Source organism: Parus major, chromosome 4A (assembly GCF_001522545.3).
Source record: "Parus major isolate Abel chromosome 4A, Parus_major1.1, whole genome shotgun sequence".
NCBI lineage: Eukaryota > Metazoa > Chordata > Aves > Passeriformes > Paridae > Parus > Parus major.
In genome coordinates, this window is record NC_031772.1 from 11979731 (window position 1) to 11997708 (window position 17978).

General features: G+C 39.3%; 1 protein-coding gene across 5 annotated transcripts in view; it reads left to right on the plus strand.

Annotated features, from left to right (window-relative positions):
- COL4A5 (collagen type IV alpha 5 chain) overlaps window positions 1-17231 on the plus strand; it is an 82359-nt gene extending 65128 nt beyond the window's left edge. For 2 of the 5 annotated variants that reach the window (XM_015626027.3, XM_015626031.1), the window contains exons 39-53: window positions 150-248; window positions 821-871; window positions 1634-1819; window positions 4444-4452; window positions 6737-6745; window positions 8134-8267; window positions 8632-8704; window positions 8854-8925; window positions 9297-9425; window positions 9719-9817; window positions 11102-11314; window positions 11663-11840; window positions 12406-12520; window positions 12811-12983; window positions 14493-17231. In XM_015626027.3, the coding sequence (XP_015481513.1) occupies window positions 150-248; window positions 821-871; window positions 1634-1819; window positions 4444-4452; window positions 6737-6745; window positions 8134-8267; window positions 8632-8704; window positions 8854-8925; window positions 9297-9425; window positions 9719-9817; window positions 11102-11314; window positions 11663-11840; window positions 12406-12520; window positions 12811-12983; window positions 14493-14574 (1622 nt within the window). In that variant the 3' untranslated portion in view covers window positions 14575-17231. The remainder of the gene's footprint in view (window positions 1-149; window positions 249-820; window positions 872-1633; window positions 1820-4443; window positions 4453-6736; window positions 6746-8133; window positions 8268-8631; window positions 8705-8853; window positions 8926-9296; window positions 9426-9718; window positions 9818-11101; window positions 11315-11662; window positions 11841-12405; window positions 12521-12810; window positions 12984-14492) is intronic. The other 3 variants (XM_015626030.3, XM_033514071.1, XM_015626029.3) reach the window with 2 other exon arrangements.
- Window positions 17232-17978: the final 747 nt, after the last annotated feature.

Consider the following 17978-nt stretch of genomic DNA (forward strand, 5'->3'; position numbering starts at 1 on the left):
GAGAGAAAGGTTTAATTTTAAGATAACACCCCTGTAAATCTTTCATTGCATTACCACACCTTTAGATTCAGATGGTGGTGAAGGGGATGCTGGTTTTCTTTACTGTAGTTTAGGCAAGCCTGTGCTAATGTGTTCTGTCCCTGTTATAGGTGATATTGGTCGTCCTGGTCCTCCTGGTCCTTCAGGAGAAAAGGGACAACCTGGTCGAGATGGTATCCCTGGACCAGCGGGTCAGAAGGGTGAACCAGGTTAGGTGTCCCTCCTGTTTCTTTCCTCCTCTCCACTCTGCATTGACATGTCCTGCTTGCTCTAATCCTTCATTCCTGTAACTGCCCTTATAAAAGCCACTACTGTGGTTCCTGGCTGCTGGGTGGCTCACAAGGGGGGCTGCCAAGCTGCCAGGGAAGCACAGGACAAGAATTCAGTCAGCTCTCCTGGATTTTATTACCGGGCTTTAACACCAGCCCCTGTTCCTGTATTTTATGGTAGCTTTATTGCTTCAGCTAAGTTTACACAGTGGATAAACAATGTAATCCCTGCTACAAAGATAGATCTTCAAACAAAAATGCAAACACAGTGACTCCCAAAATCTAAAAGAGCATGGATTGTGAAGGGATGGAAACACTTAGGAAAGTTACAGATGCATTCAGTAGCAAAACCTCAACTTTGGGGAAGATGATGAGTGAATGAGAATCCATGTAACCTCAAGAAATTGCTTATTTAGATGAACTGCACTTTCATTGTTCTAAACCTCATATTCCCATTCCTGGAGACCTGAAAGCTAAATATTAACTCTTGTCTCAATCTATCTTATTTTCAGGTCTACCAGGTTTTGGGCATCCAGGACCCCCAGGACTCCCAGGATTGTCAGGTAATCCCAGGATTTTCTGTTGCCCTTTGTTAAAATGGTTCAATGTAAAATACATTTACACATTAAAAACAAGAAGGGTGTTACATTTTCTATAACAAATGAATGCTATAACTACAAGTAATTTTTCTTTTCCTCACCAGACTGTTTTAAAATAACCACGGCAATAAAGACATTTTATTACTCACCTCTATATTTTGTAAATTAGCAATTATGCAGCCAGAATAAATGCACAAAGAGCAATAGCCTACTGCATTGTGTGAAACTTCGCTGGTTTGTGTCAGTAAATAAAGTATTCATACAATAGATGACAAACTAAGCTGCTTTGAAAGTACAGGTACTTGGTACATTGCTCCTCTCCGGCAGCATTAAAGCTCCTAAATTACTCAGGCTTATTTGAAAATTTTGTAAGTATGTCTTAATTTTCAACAATATCTCAAAAAAAGGATGAAGTCTTAATACTGACAGGTTTCTTCACAGAAAGCTTTATTTGTAGGCTTACAGTCTCCAAGGATGTTTATGAATTACAGCATCACTGATTTAGTAAGACTTTTGAATGTTTTAAGCTATAGTGCTTTCTCCTGACAGAATTATTAGCCCTCATTCTTTTCTGAATGTTAGACAATTTTACACTGTCTCACTCTGCAAATAAGGGGAGTTGTGGCCAGACCTGTATCTTCTGCAAGAGAGAGAAATGGCATTGCAACCTGGCTTTTGGGCTTTATAGAAATTCATAACAGTATTCACAAAAATGGCCTTTTACAGGGCAAAAAGGAGAACTGGGGTTACCTGGCCCACCAGGACCCCCTGGACTTCCAGGTCTGAAGGGAGAACCAGGTTTCCAGGGATTCCCTGGTCTGCAGGGTCCACCAGGTCCACCAGGAATACCAGGGCCACCTCTGGAAGGTCCTAAGGGTAGCCCTGGCCCACCAGGTGTTCCAGGAAGGCCAGGTAAGAGCACAATCCATATCTGTGAACATCTGCCAGTACTTTGATATTTTGCTGGTAGGTCATCAGCCTTTAAATTGGCTCAGTTTATTTGGATGAATAAGGTCAAGCCTCATGGCACAGGTGCATGGGCAACCAGAGACTTTTGTTGCCAAAAAAACCCAGCATCTTTAAATAAACTAGCCTCAGTTTTTCTAAATTTCTGATGCCTGGCAGCAAAAATCAAATGTATTCCCATGCGGGAGGTTCTCCGCATGCTGCCCCAATAATCACTTACAAGCACAATACAACCTCTGAGCATCTGAGACCTTTGCAGTATTGTTGCATGATCAACAAATGTCACCACACACAAAAAACCCAAAGTAACAAACCCCATCATTCTAAGAGTCATGAAAATCAAATTCCAACTAGCATCCTAGCATGATCAGATTGGGTACTGCTCCTCATCTCCAAGCCATGTAACAAAAGTCATTGCTCCATTGTGTCATGTGGCTCCTGTGGACTCCATGCTCCATTGTGCTGGGTTCATCTTTACATTACATGTTTACATTTTATTCCTGTGCCAACTAATTCTGGGAATGAGAAAATGCTACATTGAGTTAACATTGCTGAGCAATTACCTGCCCTGTGTTAGAAATTGTTTTCTATTTTGTGTTATAGAATGTTTGCATTTAGATACTGTCCTTCAAAAAATATAATTCAAATTAACCTGACACAGCTCCAGTTCAAGCTTATTCCTGGATCTTTAATTCAGAAGTACTTTGTTATGTCTAAGATTCATCTCGCATAATAGGCTTGATATTCTCCCTAAAGGAGACTGCTTTCAAACCAAGCCATTGGTTGATGACAGGGATTTTTTCTTTTACATATTAATGATGAAGTAATATTTTTATTTATTGCCCTCAAATTATTCTTTTATTTAAAGACTTTTCTGAGGAAAGTTAGCTTTAAATTAGTACATTTGTAAAATAGCTGCAACACAGACATTGTTGATTTTTGGATATCAAGGGAGAGTTTAGCTTTGCAGCATACACTTGGAAAGATTTAAAGGTTTGCTTTTTCAACATGCTTGCTTCTGACACAAGAGGAGGCAGTCACACTGAATAATGGTTTTTTGAATGGAATTTTATAAAAAATATTTTCCCTAGAGCTGGAATTTAATTGTATGTTATTATCAATGGTAATTTGAGTTTTTTCTTTTGCAGAATAGGCTATGAACTCATATACCCTAACTATAACTTAACTGGGCATTTAAAAAATGAGTCATAAACATTTGGTTTTAATCCACAATACTTTAGAACTGGGGTGCTGTTTGCCAGTATAATGAGGTTTTCTTTTAGTCCCAGTAAAACTACTTCCATTGTGTTTCATCCTAAACCTGCTTTGTGTGTGACTGATGTGGAAAAACCACCCTATGGGTTAATAATCCCCAGCCAATCACAATGTCTTCCTGGTTTCCTATTTGGTTAGTGGAATGAGGAGTTCGTGCCTCCCCACTTTTTCCTGGAGGAACTGACTCCCTGCTGTGCCCCAGAGGCTCTAACCAGGCAGTGGAACATCCCTACAGCATATTTGTAGCCCAGTTTGCTTTTGATTTTCTGTTAATTCTTCTGTATATAGAGTAGTGCAGCAATTAAAATTTTGGCCCAGGACAGTGATTGGTTCATAACAGTATAGGCTTTCATTTTTAAAAGTTTCTTATACAGAGGATATCTCCAAACTTTAAAGAAGTCTTTAAAAGTAAACCAGGCTAAACAACCTCTGAGGTATAATAAAAGTACCAACTGAGATTTTCTGCTCTGCTGTAGCATTGGGGTTTTATGGAGCTGCTCATCCTGTTCACACTTCCCTATTTAAATCAAGTGTTTACTGATTCTGATCAGCTGGGAAGGTGGAACAATGGTGAGACTCATTTTGTGCTGGTTTATGAGCAGGGGAAACAACCAGTGAGGTTCTGTTCAGCCATGTTTTCTCTTTCTTTCTCTTCCATTTTTGTTGCATGCAATGTATAAAGTGGAGTATTTGCTTTGCTGAGTTATGTGTGAACTAACGTGGATAAACCAAACTATTATTGCAGTTCTGGTACAATCAGCACTCCAGCCTTTTGTTTCCAAGAATAACAGAATCTATTGTTGGAATGCTGATTTTGTAACATTTCAACATAAGGTATAAAACTCATAAAGCAGCTGTGTGGATGTCAAATTACCCCTTCTAGGGACAGAAACAAAACCAGAAGCTGTTTGCATATACTGTTTGTTGTTGACTTCTGGGTATATTCTAAGATTAATAAAAGAGATTAAATCAAACATGATGTAGCTCTCTGACTCCAGTTGAGTTACCCCTAAAATAAACATTGATAGATAGTGTTGGGATATATTTATTAATTCATCATAAAATTAAGCCAATTTCCAGGGCAGTGGAACACTGCTGTTACTTCACGTCTATCTTCCTTGCTATGAATGATAATAGTTTGGTATTTTGCATACTGTATGTAAAAGAATATTGAGCTAAATCTAAAAATAAAGGTTTAGTTGAATATGTTAGTTTGTGGATATTTCTAACAATTTTGATGTTTTTCCCCCTTGTTCTAATGATGACCTTGGTGAATTCTGACCCCCTACTCCCAGGTCCCTCAGGTTAGCCCTGTAACTCCAAAATAATAACTTTGCATGAAAATGAATGTATTACTTTTGTAGTGTCTAAATGGAGATATACGGAGTCATGTTTCAGACACACCTTTTAATATGTGGTGAGGAAAAAATGCTCAGAATTGGCTTTCAGCCATCTTTTCCATGTTGTTGTGGACTGACGTTGGAAAGACACAGTTGCTCTGCCATGGTGGAAGACCATGTGGGTCTACATTTGCAAGGCTTTTATAAAATATCCCCAGCTGTGAAACTTGTTTTAGCATTCCTTTTCCTCAGTGCAGTTGGAAATAATATATTCTGATTTTCAGCTTTTTTTTTAAAAAGCACATTGCGCTGTCCTCCCATGCCTTGCTGCATAATTGTGTGTTGCAGCTTGGGCAAGTTACAGTAGTCATTTTTGTAGCACCTGCTACTGTTGATTTCGGACACTCTCAAGTGACTTAAATAAATTAGATGCTTTTTTTATACCAACAGCATCTGTAGGAAAATTTATTTAGACTAACAGTGATGCTTTAGATTCCCAATTTAGAGCCTTTTAAGCTTTCAGTGCAGAGAAATCCTTATTTCCATTGTTTCGCTTCACCAGCCTGTTTAGAGGAAATGAGGAAAGTTCTTCCTTTCACAAGTATTCAATGAAAATAAGACTCACAGCTGTGACCTCCCTGGCACTAGGGCAGTAGGACAGAATTGGTGAGAACATAGTCATTTCCAAATGTTTATTGTAATTTTAGTGTATCAGCATGGAGCATAAACTGGCACTTGGGAAGTGACAGTTTTGACAATTGCCACAGCGACATCTGTGTCTAGGCTGAAAATGGCTTGGTATATCTATTTAATAATAATTATGCCTTTAGGTTTTGCTATGATGATTTTCAGGCAGTAAAGAACTGTCATGAAAATTTAATAAAGGAATACATTTTAGTTTTCAGCCTGCTGTCCTAAGCACCACGACATAGCAAATGTGGTACCCCTGATGTTTGAATTGTATCTTTATGCAGCCATATCATAAAAAAAGGGGAATGTGGCTTTACTTCTAATTTGACTGTGGTCACCCAAGCAGTAACCACACTTTTAAAGGGAATCATCATGGGCTACTGAGAGGAACTGAGCAATTGCATCACGTTTTGTTCCACCCTGTGACTGTGATCAGCCAGAATCCTACAGTGATGAACATGTGTAGGACTGATTTATAAATCATAGCAAAACTTACCTATCAGTGAAATATAGTTTGTAAGTACTTAACAGTAACAATGAAATGCCCATGCCATTATTTTTAACAACTGTATTACAGTTAGAATTTAAAATAATTTACCAAATATGTAAGAAATAGTGCTGATGTGTATTTATTGTAGTTTTTAGCTGCAAATTGCATGGTGATATGCTGATATATTTTAATTATTTCACTGACATGAAAGATGCAAAGTGGCACAGGAACTAAAATATGTATTAACTTAGTGGCATTGTAAGGACAACCAGCTCATTTTTTGAGAGAGGACATTTAAATAATTTTTCTAAGGATGTTATCACATGCCATTCTCCATATAAACTTGAGCAGGTAAATTTTGAAATATTTTTATCAAGACAAAATAATGCCGACAGTAAAGACAACAAATTCTAAATTTGCAAGTTCTGCTGTATTTTTTCTTACAGCATTTGCAGCCCTGTTGATCCATGTCAATCCTGCTTACAGTTTCAAAGAAGCTGTAAGCCTACTTTTCAGTCCTGCAATTGTATTCACAGATAGTTGAGGCTCATACCTGATTAGTGGTGATAAGTCCTTCTGTTAGTCACACTTCCCTCCTGCCCAAAGCAGAATTTTGCACAAGAGTAAGCTGTAATTCACAATTTACCTATTTGCCAAGCTCTGGGCTCTGTGAGGCTGAATATTGTCAGTGAAATGGTTACACAGCCCAAACCCTACTGTAAGCAGGAATAACCAGTTATAGATCTTAGCTGTAAGGTTAAAGCAATAATACATTCTCTAGTGAAGCTTTAAGTTTGCTGTTAAATGAAGTGCTAAATTAGTTTCAGTAGTGCCTAGTCACCAGAATAACTTGTATATGAAAATACCTATGACTGTGTATTCATGTGTCGTTTTATGCATGCATGTGGATTATACTGTAAATACAAAACATGCTGGTGAAATGGGTTGTTGTGTAGTGTATATGCTGTCATCTGTACTATTTCTAACTAGTAATCTTGTTTTGTACTGTTTGATGTCTGACCCTTCTAACATCGATCATTGGGCTTTGGTGAACTCTGATCCTTCCAGGTCCTCCAGGTTAGACTCTTAACTCGGGCAATTTTTTTTACTGCATTGCACTTGATGTAAGAGAAACAGATGTTTTCCTGTAAATCTGTGATTGTCTTTTTAAGGGCTGTGGTTACTTTGCAGACTGTATGTGTTTGATTAGCATGCCCCAGATGGTAACTTGGTATTATTTTGCATGTGTACAGTACTAGACCAATACTAAAGAGCAAAATGAACACAAAAAATCTTTGCATGATCGTGATGGGATGTTTTCTGTAGCTGAAACTGCTACAGGATATGTGTGGTACAAAATTGCTGTTAATTTAAAAAGGGAAGGAATTTATATTCAAATTTGCATGCAGAAACACAAATCATCAAATTTATCCATTGGGTATACACTATGAGGATGTCAAAGGAGTTGTTAAGTTATTCAAGGTTGCAGGAGAACTGAAAATCCAGCACACTGATAAATGTTGTTAGATTTGTACTACAGGAGACAATGTCATAGCACCATCCTGCAAAAAAAATCCTTTTGTTAATCCAGTTATGAGCTCTTAACTTGTAAATTGTTATTAGCTGTCTCTGCACTTGCTTATGGTTTATTTTGCCACAAATTAATACTGGTTACCTTCCATTTATATAGTGGGACAAAAGTGAAGGTCTCATCTTTCAGTTCTCCAGATACTGAAGTTCCTTTTATACCCACTACTTTACCTTGGATTAACCTGGCTATAGCAAAGGCAAAATATTTAAGGACCAGCCCAGTTTCTCTCTTAGATTTACATAGTGTAATTTCACTCAAGATTAAAAAAAATCAATTGGAGGGAGAGTCATTCAACATAAGAAAGTTTCTGCAACTCAGGTTGTTATGTAGGCAAGGCAGAATGACAAGCTTCCTGCTACCCAGCAGTCAGGAGACAGTGTGTTCCTTAATAGATATGTCAAATTCTAACAAGAAAGCAGCACTACAGTGTTTACACTGTACTGTAAGTGTTGAGACTAGCTTACAAAACGAATTCAGGCTGTTAAGAAGCACTGAAGATATGGTGAATGTAATGCAGATCAGCAGAGGGGATATTTGTACCATCTAATTTTGGGGCTTTTGGCTCCTAGTAAATGCACTGGTCTGATCACCAGTAAGCTGCTAACGCAGGTGAGATGCACTGCCTTCTGGAAAGACCTGCTTCATCAGCTAGATAAGGGGCCTTGGTTCCTGATTTGGGTAGTACAAATATTTCTTTTTATTTGTGTTCCTTTCCGTTTACCCTGAATTTAGCATTGAAATAGAGCTGGGAAGTTAAGCCAAAATGCCTTTATTTTTCTTTTTTTTTTCTTTTTTTTTTAAACACTGAAGGTACAAACTTGGGGAGAATGAATGATATATACTGATGTGTGCGTATTTTTTCTGAAATGTTAAGGTCCACCAGGCCCAGAAGGTCCACGAGGGCCACCAGGCAGTGGAGGACTTAAAGGGGAAAAAGGGAACCCAGGTCCACCTGGTCCAGCTGGCCTGACTGGTCCAAAGGGAGATCAAGGACCACCTGGACGCCAGGTAGGACAAGAAATGGAGTTTTCCCCTAGTTAATTTTTAAATCCAATAAAAATGGAATATATTTGGGTGGAACATGCAGTTTAACATAATAAAATAAAAGACAAAATGTGGTAGCTAATACCCTGTCTTGTAGCAAGGAAGAGGTTCTTTTCCTTAGCTATCCCCCAGTATCTAGGCAGGATGTCCCTCCTATATTCTCATGGGAGCTGGAGCTGTTGATGCAGCTGTGTGCCCACTCTGACAGCCCCCCATGGCCTCTGCCCTCCACAGCCCCCAGTGTGTTTGGTTGTCTTCAGCCATCTGTTCCGTTCTGGTTCTCTGGAACTGCTGAGATGAGGGAATAATGTGAGGCTCTTCTCTTCAGGGGGATCCTGGTCGTCCGGGTCTGAATGGAATGAAGGGTGACCCTGGGGTTCCAGGCGTTCCAGGATTCCCAGGTATTTCACTGGGTATTCCCAGGTATTTAACTAGCATTTTGAGCAAAATCCTCCAGACACAGTAACAGCCTGTTTAGGCCATTCCTGCAACAGACTTTGTAAAACAGCATGTTCTTTCACTGGGTAACTGTGTGAATTTGATGTTTCAGGTATGAAGGGTCCCACTGGACCTGCAGGACCTGCTGGCCCCACAGGCAGCCAGGGACTGCCAGGCCCACCAGGTAGGAGTCCTGGGTTAGGGGCACTGTCACTTTTACTCCCTGTCAGTAGAATTTGTTACATAAATGTAGGACTTAGTTGGTCTCAGCCAGTAGTCAAAGTGAAGTGAACACAATCTTCAACACAATTCCAACCTGCACTTTTTAGCCCCTACAAGTAATTCTAATATGTTTTATACTCTGTATCCAGTCTAGATGGATTAACTCCTGTGAGAGGGGTCTTTAGAGGGAGTCACCAAGAGCACTTTTTTATCCTATATTTACACTTACTCTTTTTTGCAATGATGGAGCTCTTGGCATCTGATTTTGAAATAAACTCTTTCTAATGCTGTCTTCCACCTTGGTTTATCTAATACTAATCTTCCTTCTCTCAGGTCCACCAGGTTTACCAGGTACCATTGGACGAAGCATTGTTGTCAAAGGTGATCCTGGTTCCCCAGGTCCTCCAGGACAGCCTGGGTCCAAAGGGCCACCTGGATTGCCAGGGCCACAGGGATTGCCAGGTATGATCCAAGGTGGCTGCAGAGGTCCAAAAGTGTATCTGTGTGCAGATGGCAGTGCCAGTGACATGGCACAAACTGCAGAGATGAGTTACTGAGCTCAGCAAGGGGCAAGAGAGAAATGTGGGTTAATAGCTAATAGATAAACACCGGATTCCACCATATACATCTGGTTTAATGGGCTGCTTTTCTCTTATGTATCAGAAGGAAGCAACAGATGAGTCACTGACAACTTGAAGATTCCTGTAGTGAGATTTCAAGAGCTTTTATTTCAGTTATGCTTTTGTGTGTTCTAGGTCCAATTGGTCTTCCTGGTGACCCAGGGAGAGATGGGCTTCCTGGTTTTGATGGTCCAGCAGGACGAAAAGGAGAGAGAGGTCTTCCAGGCCAACCAGGTATGGTGTTTATGCTATGAAAACTTACTGGAAAAAGAGACTCCCATTTCTGAATGGAGGCTAATACTGGGAAGTAAGATTTTTGCTTTATAGGAATAATGATAAAATCATAATTCTAGGATTTTCTTAATGCAAAAGTATTACAAGCACCTGAACATACTTTGATTTGGAATATTCTCAGCACCAACACATTGCTGGTTGTTGCTGAATAACATTGTCAAGTGCTGTACCCCAAGCTTAATGGCATCCTCTTTGCAGCACAGATGATGCAGAGGAGATAATGAAGATTTTAAGAAACTGAAGAGAGAGATTTGTAAAATAATGTTTATTTTGCATGGGAATTATGAATGGGGGAAAACAGACTTCATAAAAGAGTTTGACCAAAGTCAGAGATTGGACTACCATGTGTAGGGATTGCTTAGCACGACTGAACTAGGATTTGAGAAATCAGACTAGGCACTGGGACAATTTTCTAAATGTGACAGATATTAAGTGGCTCTCTACTGCAACTTGTGAGAAAAAGGATTAGAATTAAAACAGATAAAAAGAATACAAAAGTCCATAACACCTCTTTTTTCTTTTTCTCTGAGCAGCTCTATTAAATGTTAGTATTATTTTAGAGAAAAAAATGTAAATAATGACTGCAGAATAACACAGTCTAAATATTTGTAGTTCTATTTCCTAATATTGCTGTTCAAGAACAGCCTTTTCTGATACATTTCTCAGTCATTTGAGTGATTTTTGCTCACATTCAAGGCTGTTCTAGCTTATTTCCACTTTTAGTAACCTATTCTAAAACTGGCAGCAGCTTTTCTATTCATTTTGATGGGCTCTGGTTGAGGTGTTAACACAGCGTGTCCTGGAGTGAGACTTGCTGCTGTTTCTGGCTCTTCCATTTATTTTGTGATCTTGAGCAAGATATTTCAACATTGTCTTAAGCTGCGCATGCAGATACGTTTTGGAAGTGGGAAGCTGCCTGAAGTAATTCCAGTGGCTGCCATGTATTATGCAGTTATCATTGTGCCTGACAGTCCTGAGAGTATTTAGCAATACCCCTACAACACAGAGAAGTTCCACTTTTACAGCCACCTATGACAATCTCCCTGATTCAGCCAAGCTTAAATGAAAACAAAATCCAGGATGACATTGTTAACAAATACCAGCTGCCCTAACACACAAGCACTCAATCACGAGACCAACAACTTTTCAGAGCTATGTTGGTCCCAAAAGATCAAGCAATGTTGTTAATTAATACTGTGTGTTGTGTTTCTCTCATGTGAACAGGTTCACGAGGAATACAAGGACCTCCTGGTCCTGATGGCTTACAAGGCCCACCTGGTCCTCCTGGCACACCTTCTGTTGCTCATGGATTCCTTATAACTCGGCACAGCCAGACCAGCGATACACCACTATGCCCACAGGGGACATCAAGAATTTATGATGGATTCTCTCTTCTATATGTGCAAGGAAATGAGAGAGCACACGGCCAGGATTTGGGTGAGATATTCTGTATGCTCTCTCTTTAAGAGGAAACATGTCATAGCTACTTCGAATGCTTGGGTTCTCTGATGACACAGCAGTCTTGGAGATTTCATAGATGAGGATGGGGATCGTTTACCAAGATCTGCTAGATCTTGAGATGTGCAGAGGATGCATGTTGTAATTCAGGATGAAAGAATGTAAACCGAAATGAAGAAGTGAAGTTTTTCCCCAAGGTGACAATCTGATAGCACTTGCTGTGCACTAACAGGAGGAAGAGGAAGGATCCACAAGTACTGTTCTCAAAGAATTGCTATAAAAAGCAATGAAGTGAAACCTTGCTGTCTTATGTGCCTTACTGTCTAGGTACTGCTGGGAGCTGTCTTAGACGTTTCAGCACCATGCCCTTCATGTTCTGCAACATCAACAATGTTTGTAACTTTGCATCAAGGAATGACTATTCCTACTGGCTGTCAACCCCGGAGTCGATGCCAATGAGCATGGAGCCACTGACTGGGCAAAGCATCCAGCCATTCATTAGCCGGTGAGGCAAAGCAGGCCATCACGTCTCTGTTAATATCTGGATAAATATTACATCTTACCCATGTGTTTCCAATATACAGGTTGAGTATTAAGAGATTAATCTGTCATGTTTTGTTCTGGGAGTAACTAGACAAATAGTTTGTTTTAAAGTATTAATTGTCTGCTGAGGTTCATCTCCCTGCAGCAGTGATAAGAGGCTGTAAAAGCTCTTCTCAAACAATCAGTCTCTGTAGTCAGCAGTGCAACATCACCATGGACAGGACAGAGAATATGAGAGCCACTGGCTTTAGGATTAAGGCACTCACCTGGGGACTTTTGAGCTTCCAGATTTTGTTTCAGGAATTGCTTCAGTATTTTACCCAATGTAGTAAAAATACAGACAGATTTGAGCTCCAAAATATTCTTTATTGCAGTTACAAAATATATGAGAAATAGAAGTCTAGATTAATAGGCAAGCTGCTCACAGGCGAGTTTTTTTCCCTTTTTCAGTGTAAGAATTCTTAATAAAACATACTCCTATTATATTTTAACATCACTTGTTTCTCCGGTACTTCCTCTGTGTCCAGATGTGTTGTGTGTGAAGCTCCTGCTATGGTGATAGCTGTCCACAGTCAGACCATTCAGATCCCTTCATGTCCTCCAGGCTGGGACTCCCTCTGGATTGGCTACTCTTTCATGATGGTAAGAACTTCCTCCTACTCCAGAAGCAGCTACTGCCCACCTGTGTCCTCAGCTACTTTAGGACATTGGTAAGAACTGCAAGGATTGTCATTTTAAAGCTCTTACCTTCCATCACTAACCAAGGTAGCCAAGATTTACAGGACAAAGATCCCAGCATCACGATGTTTATGGGGGTGTCTGACACCACATTATCTCTGTTGAGAATGAAGAGTGACTTTTCAGTAGTTGACTGCTGTGCTATTCAGTTTTTAACAACTAAGATCCTTGTTTGTCTTTCTTTCCTCCACTAGCACACAAGTGCTGGAGCAGAGGGCTCTGGACAGGCCTTGGCATCGCCTGGATCCTGTTTGGAAGAATTCCGCTCAGCACCGTTCATCGAATGCCATGGTCGGGGCACCTGTAATTATTATGCCAATTCATACAGTTTCTGGCTGGCAACTGTTGAGGTCTCAGAAATGTTCAGGTAAGAAAACCTGTTTCTTGTCTATTGCTTTATTCCAGAATGAATGCTTTTGAAACTGAATTTATTCCAAAGATCTGAAGAGATTTGTTTACAGGGGTATACGGAAATAATTTAGCTTGTTTTCCCCCTCACAACCAGTTTTTCAAGTGTTTCTCTGGTATGCTTTTAATATTATGTAAAAACTTGCTAGGGCACATTCTGTTTTGCAAAGAGCCAGATTCTTTTTTTGTCAATTCTTAGTCACATTTTGTTTAGTACCTCCTCTGGCAGTAGTCCTACTGTGTTTACTATATTTGAAGCCCAAAAGAACAATTTTGATTTTTTTTCTTGGCAAACCTTTCAATAAACTCATATTTGGAAAGGTAGCTCACAGATATACAAGGGATAAGAGTGAAGGGCAAGACAAACTCTACTTAACCTTTTAACGCAAAGGTTCATATGACTTGTTTTTAAAAATCTTGTATGAAGGTGGTTTCCTACCCTCCATGGCCAGCATTTTCTCCCACACTTCACAGAAGGAAACAGGGTAACATTTTGGCTGCAAGAAAGCCAATGGCCATTCTGTCCTCAGCATCTCTGCAGTCAACATTTCAGCTGGAGTCTCTCAGCTTCTCCAACTTTTTCCCTTTCAAGTTGAGTAGCAAATTATTTCTTCACTGAAGAATCATCTCCTTTCATAGAATAAATAGCTACTGCCCTATTTGTGTGGTGACAAAAAACTCTTAGTATTCCCAGTGCTAATTGAAAAGTGTAGCTTTGTGGCACAGGGCTGGTGCTATGCTCTGAGCAGTGGTATCCCCTAAGTTGATTTTGTGTAACATCTACAATCAGGGTACTTGACGCGATAATTCATCACTCTTCTGTTTTCTGGGTAGTTTATTATTAGTAATTAACCAGTGAAAACTTCCTATTAGTAACTGCCATGCACCCTTGAGATTTCTGCCTCTACTGTTTTCTCCCTCTCATTAAAACAACCTCCTTCTTCATTCTATTTTTTTAAAGAAACTTCTAGGTTTCTAGGCATTTGACTTATTTGTGTATACACATACAACATTAATAATCTCCCATCTTGTTATCCTTTCAAAATAAAAATAAATTCTTTGGTAAAGCTACCATTTAAACACAGCTCTGACTGTAGCAGTACTTACTGTGTGTTGTTAAATTATCCTTCAACTAAGTAACCCAAAGGCCAGAATCAGAACCCCAAAATAGTCTCAACAATTCACCTTCCCCTCGGGTTGTGTTTGTGCTCCATCACCTGCCTGGCTGAAACAGATACTTAGCATACCTTGGGGACACTAAGACACTGACACAACTGAGAATCTGTCACCTGGTGCTGGGAACATGGGAACAAACAGAATGATTTGTCTTAGAAAAACATTCAAATTCAGGATTCATTCCCTGCTCACATACTTAAGTTTTGTATGAAACAGTGAATTCAGTAGAAGTTGAAAAGAACTGTAAAAAAGAAAAACCTAATCCAACCTTTCCTTTGTGTCTGTCAACCAGCAAACCTCAGTCAGAGACACTGAAAGCTGGAGACTTGAGGACACGTATTAGTCGTTGTCAAGTTTGCATGAAGAAGACGTAACATCTTGGAGAATGTTTATAAAACAGTTGAAACTTCCTAAGATACACTGTCTTCCAGCTGCAACAATGGTGCTACTGTGCAGAAAGAAAAGAAAAAACTAATCCAAACTGTTTTAACCATGCAAATTCAAGTGTACCTCACTCATGTGCCAAACTAAGGGTTGTTCAGTACATATTTGACAACAGGACTATGATGAAAGAATTGACCTCTTGGAAACAGAACAGAACACACAAGGTTCACAAAGGATCAGAAGATGAAATTTTTCATTTCTCTCCCTGTACCAAAATGGCACCTTTTTGATCAACCAAGATAATAGAGAAGAACATGACGCACTGAGTATGTTTAAAATTACAAGACTGCAGTTTTGAAAAACATTTTTTCATGGTGCTACTAACCCTACTGTATTTTTAATATGAAATTTTAAGCTTATTTCTCTTTGTAAGTAATGAAATGTGTATATTGTGTAAACACCTTTTTAATCTAAACTTTCAGTCATCTAGAAACAAACCAGACTGATATAAAAATCCCTATGTCTAAAATAAAAAGATAAGACAGTATTTTATTATGAAACTTGTGATACAGAGTTTACCCCTCTTATGCCAACTTTTTAATTTAGTTTTTCATTTCCTTCCTCAGCTGCCAACCTGATATATTTGGGGAATGCACTATTATTCTGAAGTAATTTTCATCAGGCTTTTAAATGTTGTACACCATAGTACCAGTGGTTTTATTTGTGCTTAGAAATCCCAATCCACTTGAAAAGGGATTTTTTATTTTATGAAAATATATGAAATTATTAGTCATATTCTATATCCTTAAGAATACAAGTCACATTCACATTTTAGTAATTAGTTTGGTTTAACCAAACCTGTCCTTTGGGACTATCCAGTTATCAAATCATTTAGAATGATGCTTACATGAAACTTCAACTTTGAAGTGGTGTCATATGTTTTATCCAAAATAGTATACATAACTTCTGAATAAAATAAAGCATAAACTGGTGGAAACCTTCATATTTACAAATTAGTCTTTTAATCTTACGTGGATTTATGCACACCCACAACGTATTCACAGTACACAGCAACTCTTGAGCAGGTATAGTTCACCCAAGTCCTTGAAAGATGGTGCATTCAGTCTTCCTGATGTCAGTTTGTAAGAATCCTCCTATGTACATCTAAAGTGTGTCACTACTTGGGCAATAGCTGAAAAGTGATCACTTTTGTATGCATGACTGTTCAGCTTCTATGGTCAGAGCATTTCATTTACCCTTGTGTGTAAACAGCTCCCTGACAATGCAGGATTCTGTCAAGTGACAATACTTTAATAGTTTTGTTGTATGATGCCCCCTCAACTATCAATATAATTTACTTGTGAATTAATGTACTGCTCTATACAGGTGATGTGTATTTGTTTATTGAATACTGTTAAGTAATTTATCTGCTAATGGCTGTTCATTCTTACCTTCCAGTTATCCCTGTAAACATGGAGTATCTGACATCTCATTGTTTTACACATTTGATAAAAGACAGGACTGGTGACTAAGCAGGTGCCAGTGATATACAGTGAGATTGGTGCTGATTTCTAAAGCTTTCAACTAAGTATGAAACTGTAGTTCTTTAGTTTAAAGTGCAAAATAATAATAGCTTTGTCTTTTTTCCATTAGCTGCAGTTATATATGTTGGTAGAGAGTGGGAATTCAGCAGTGTGCAGCTCAGTTTAGTTTGGTTTGCTGATGCATGTAATAATAAACTGAACCTGCTGCTACCTCCAAGTCAGGAACCCAAAGCTGAAATAAAATATTAAGTCTCTTCATGTAAACACAAGTCCTTATCTTGCTGCTGGCTCCACAGAAGTCTGAAATTAACATAGCAACCAGTCCCTAGCCCTAAAACAGTAGAATGGATGCTAAGGCCAAAGAGCTCTCAAATGAAAGGGCTCTCCTAGCCTTCTCTACCAACACCCCATCTTGTGTTTACCAACACTAAGTGTTCAGATGTGGGGACATGGGATAGAGTGGGCCATGTTTAATAAAGCAGTGCATAACTGGTGCTTCTTTGTAAGATCTGGGCTTCTCTTGCAGCATGTAAAACCAAGACAGGAGATCCTATTCCATACAGAGAACTCCCAGACCTCCTGGTCTTGTGGCAGCTTCAGGGCCCAAAGTTGTGAGATGACCACAGAAAAGTAAAGTATGTAGAGCAGCTATGCTTGTGCTTGATCCAATCTCTGTTGTGTCCGTGCAGCTCTGGTACTGACCTGGACAAGAGTCCCAAACCTTAATCAGCTACAGGCACAGAATTCCAAAGGGCTGATATTTTACTAAGAGAAAATTAGTCTACACATGAAGGAACATCTTTTAATATGAGATCTGCAGCAGAGATTCAAGAGGTGTTGGGTAAATTTCCACCACACCTTCTGTGCCTTACAGCACTTTACCTGTGCTTGATCAGACACACTGATCTATAAAAGAAAACATGGTTATTATTCTCTCCTGCTTCTTGATGCTTAGACTGTAGGCTCCTTGGGGCAGAGACATTGAGGGGGCTCAGATGTTGGTTGTGGCCTCTAGGTGCTATCCATCACTATATAAACATTAAACTACAGGTAAACGTTTGTGTTTGCAGCTTTATTATTAAAAAAGGAAAACACTGCTTTGACCTTTGAAGCTTTAAAGTTGTTTTCAACAACACCTAGCCACAGTGCAGCTCTGGACAACACTTCAGCTCTGGTTAAGGCTCTTTTCCTGATGTCTGGTGTGTTTTTGCAAAAGCTTTTATTCTCGTAACTCATCACATAGATTTGGGCTATTTTAGTTAATCTCAGCAGGCACCTGACAGGTCTGAGCTGTTGGGGACATGCTGCAGCCATCCGAGGGCACCATGTGGCTTTGGCTGGAGCTGTGACAGCAGCACTGCCAGGTCTGGCCCTGCCTGGGGGAGAGAGAGCTGTAGGAAAGCTCAGCAGGAGCAGCATCCTCACCCTTCCTTGACCATTACCTAGGCCCAGTTCTTGGAAGCTGCTGCAGGCGGGGCACTGTAAATTGCAACAAGAATGATGAGTGAAAAAGTGCAATTTTTCTAAAGGACAACTAGTTTTAATCCTAAAACCAGGATTTAGTAATCTTGTGCCTAGGCTGGATTTATACTGTTCTAGTGTTAAAAAACCAAAAAGGTTCTGCTTAAGGCAGACTTTTCTGTCCCTCTAGAAATCCTATTACAAAGAGGAAAAAACTTCTTTCAGCATCATACTCATAAAATTTCTTCCAGAACTAGTACTTTTTTGACTACAAGACTTCCATATCCAGTCATGGACAAAGTCTGTAGCAATTTTTTTTCCATGTCTTCTACATTTAAAGCAGAGAAAGCCCTGGACGCTGATTTTTTTATTTTTTTTTTTTTTTTTTT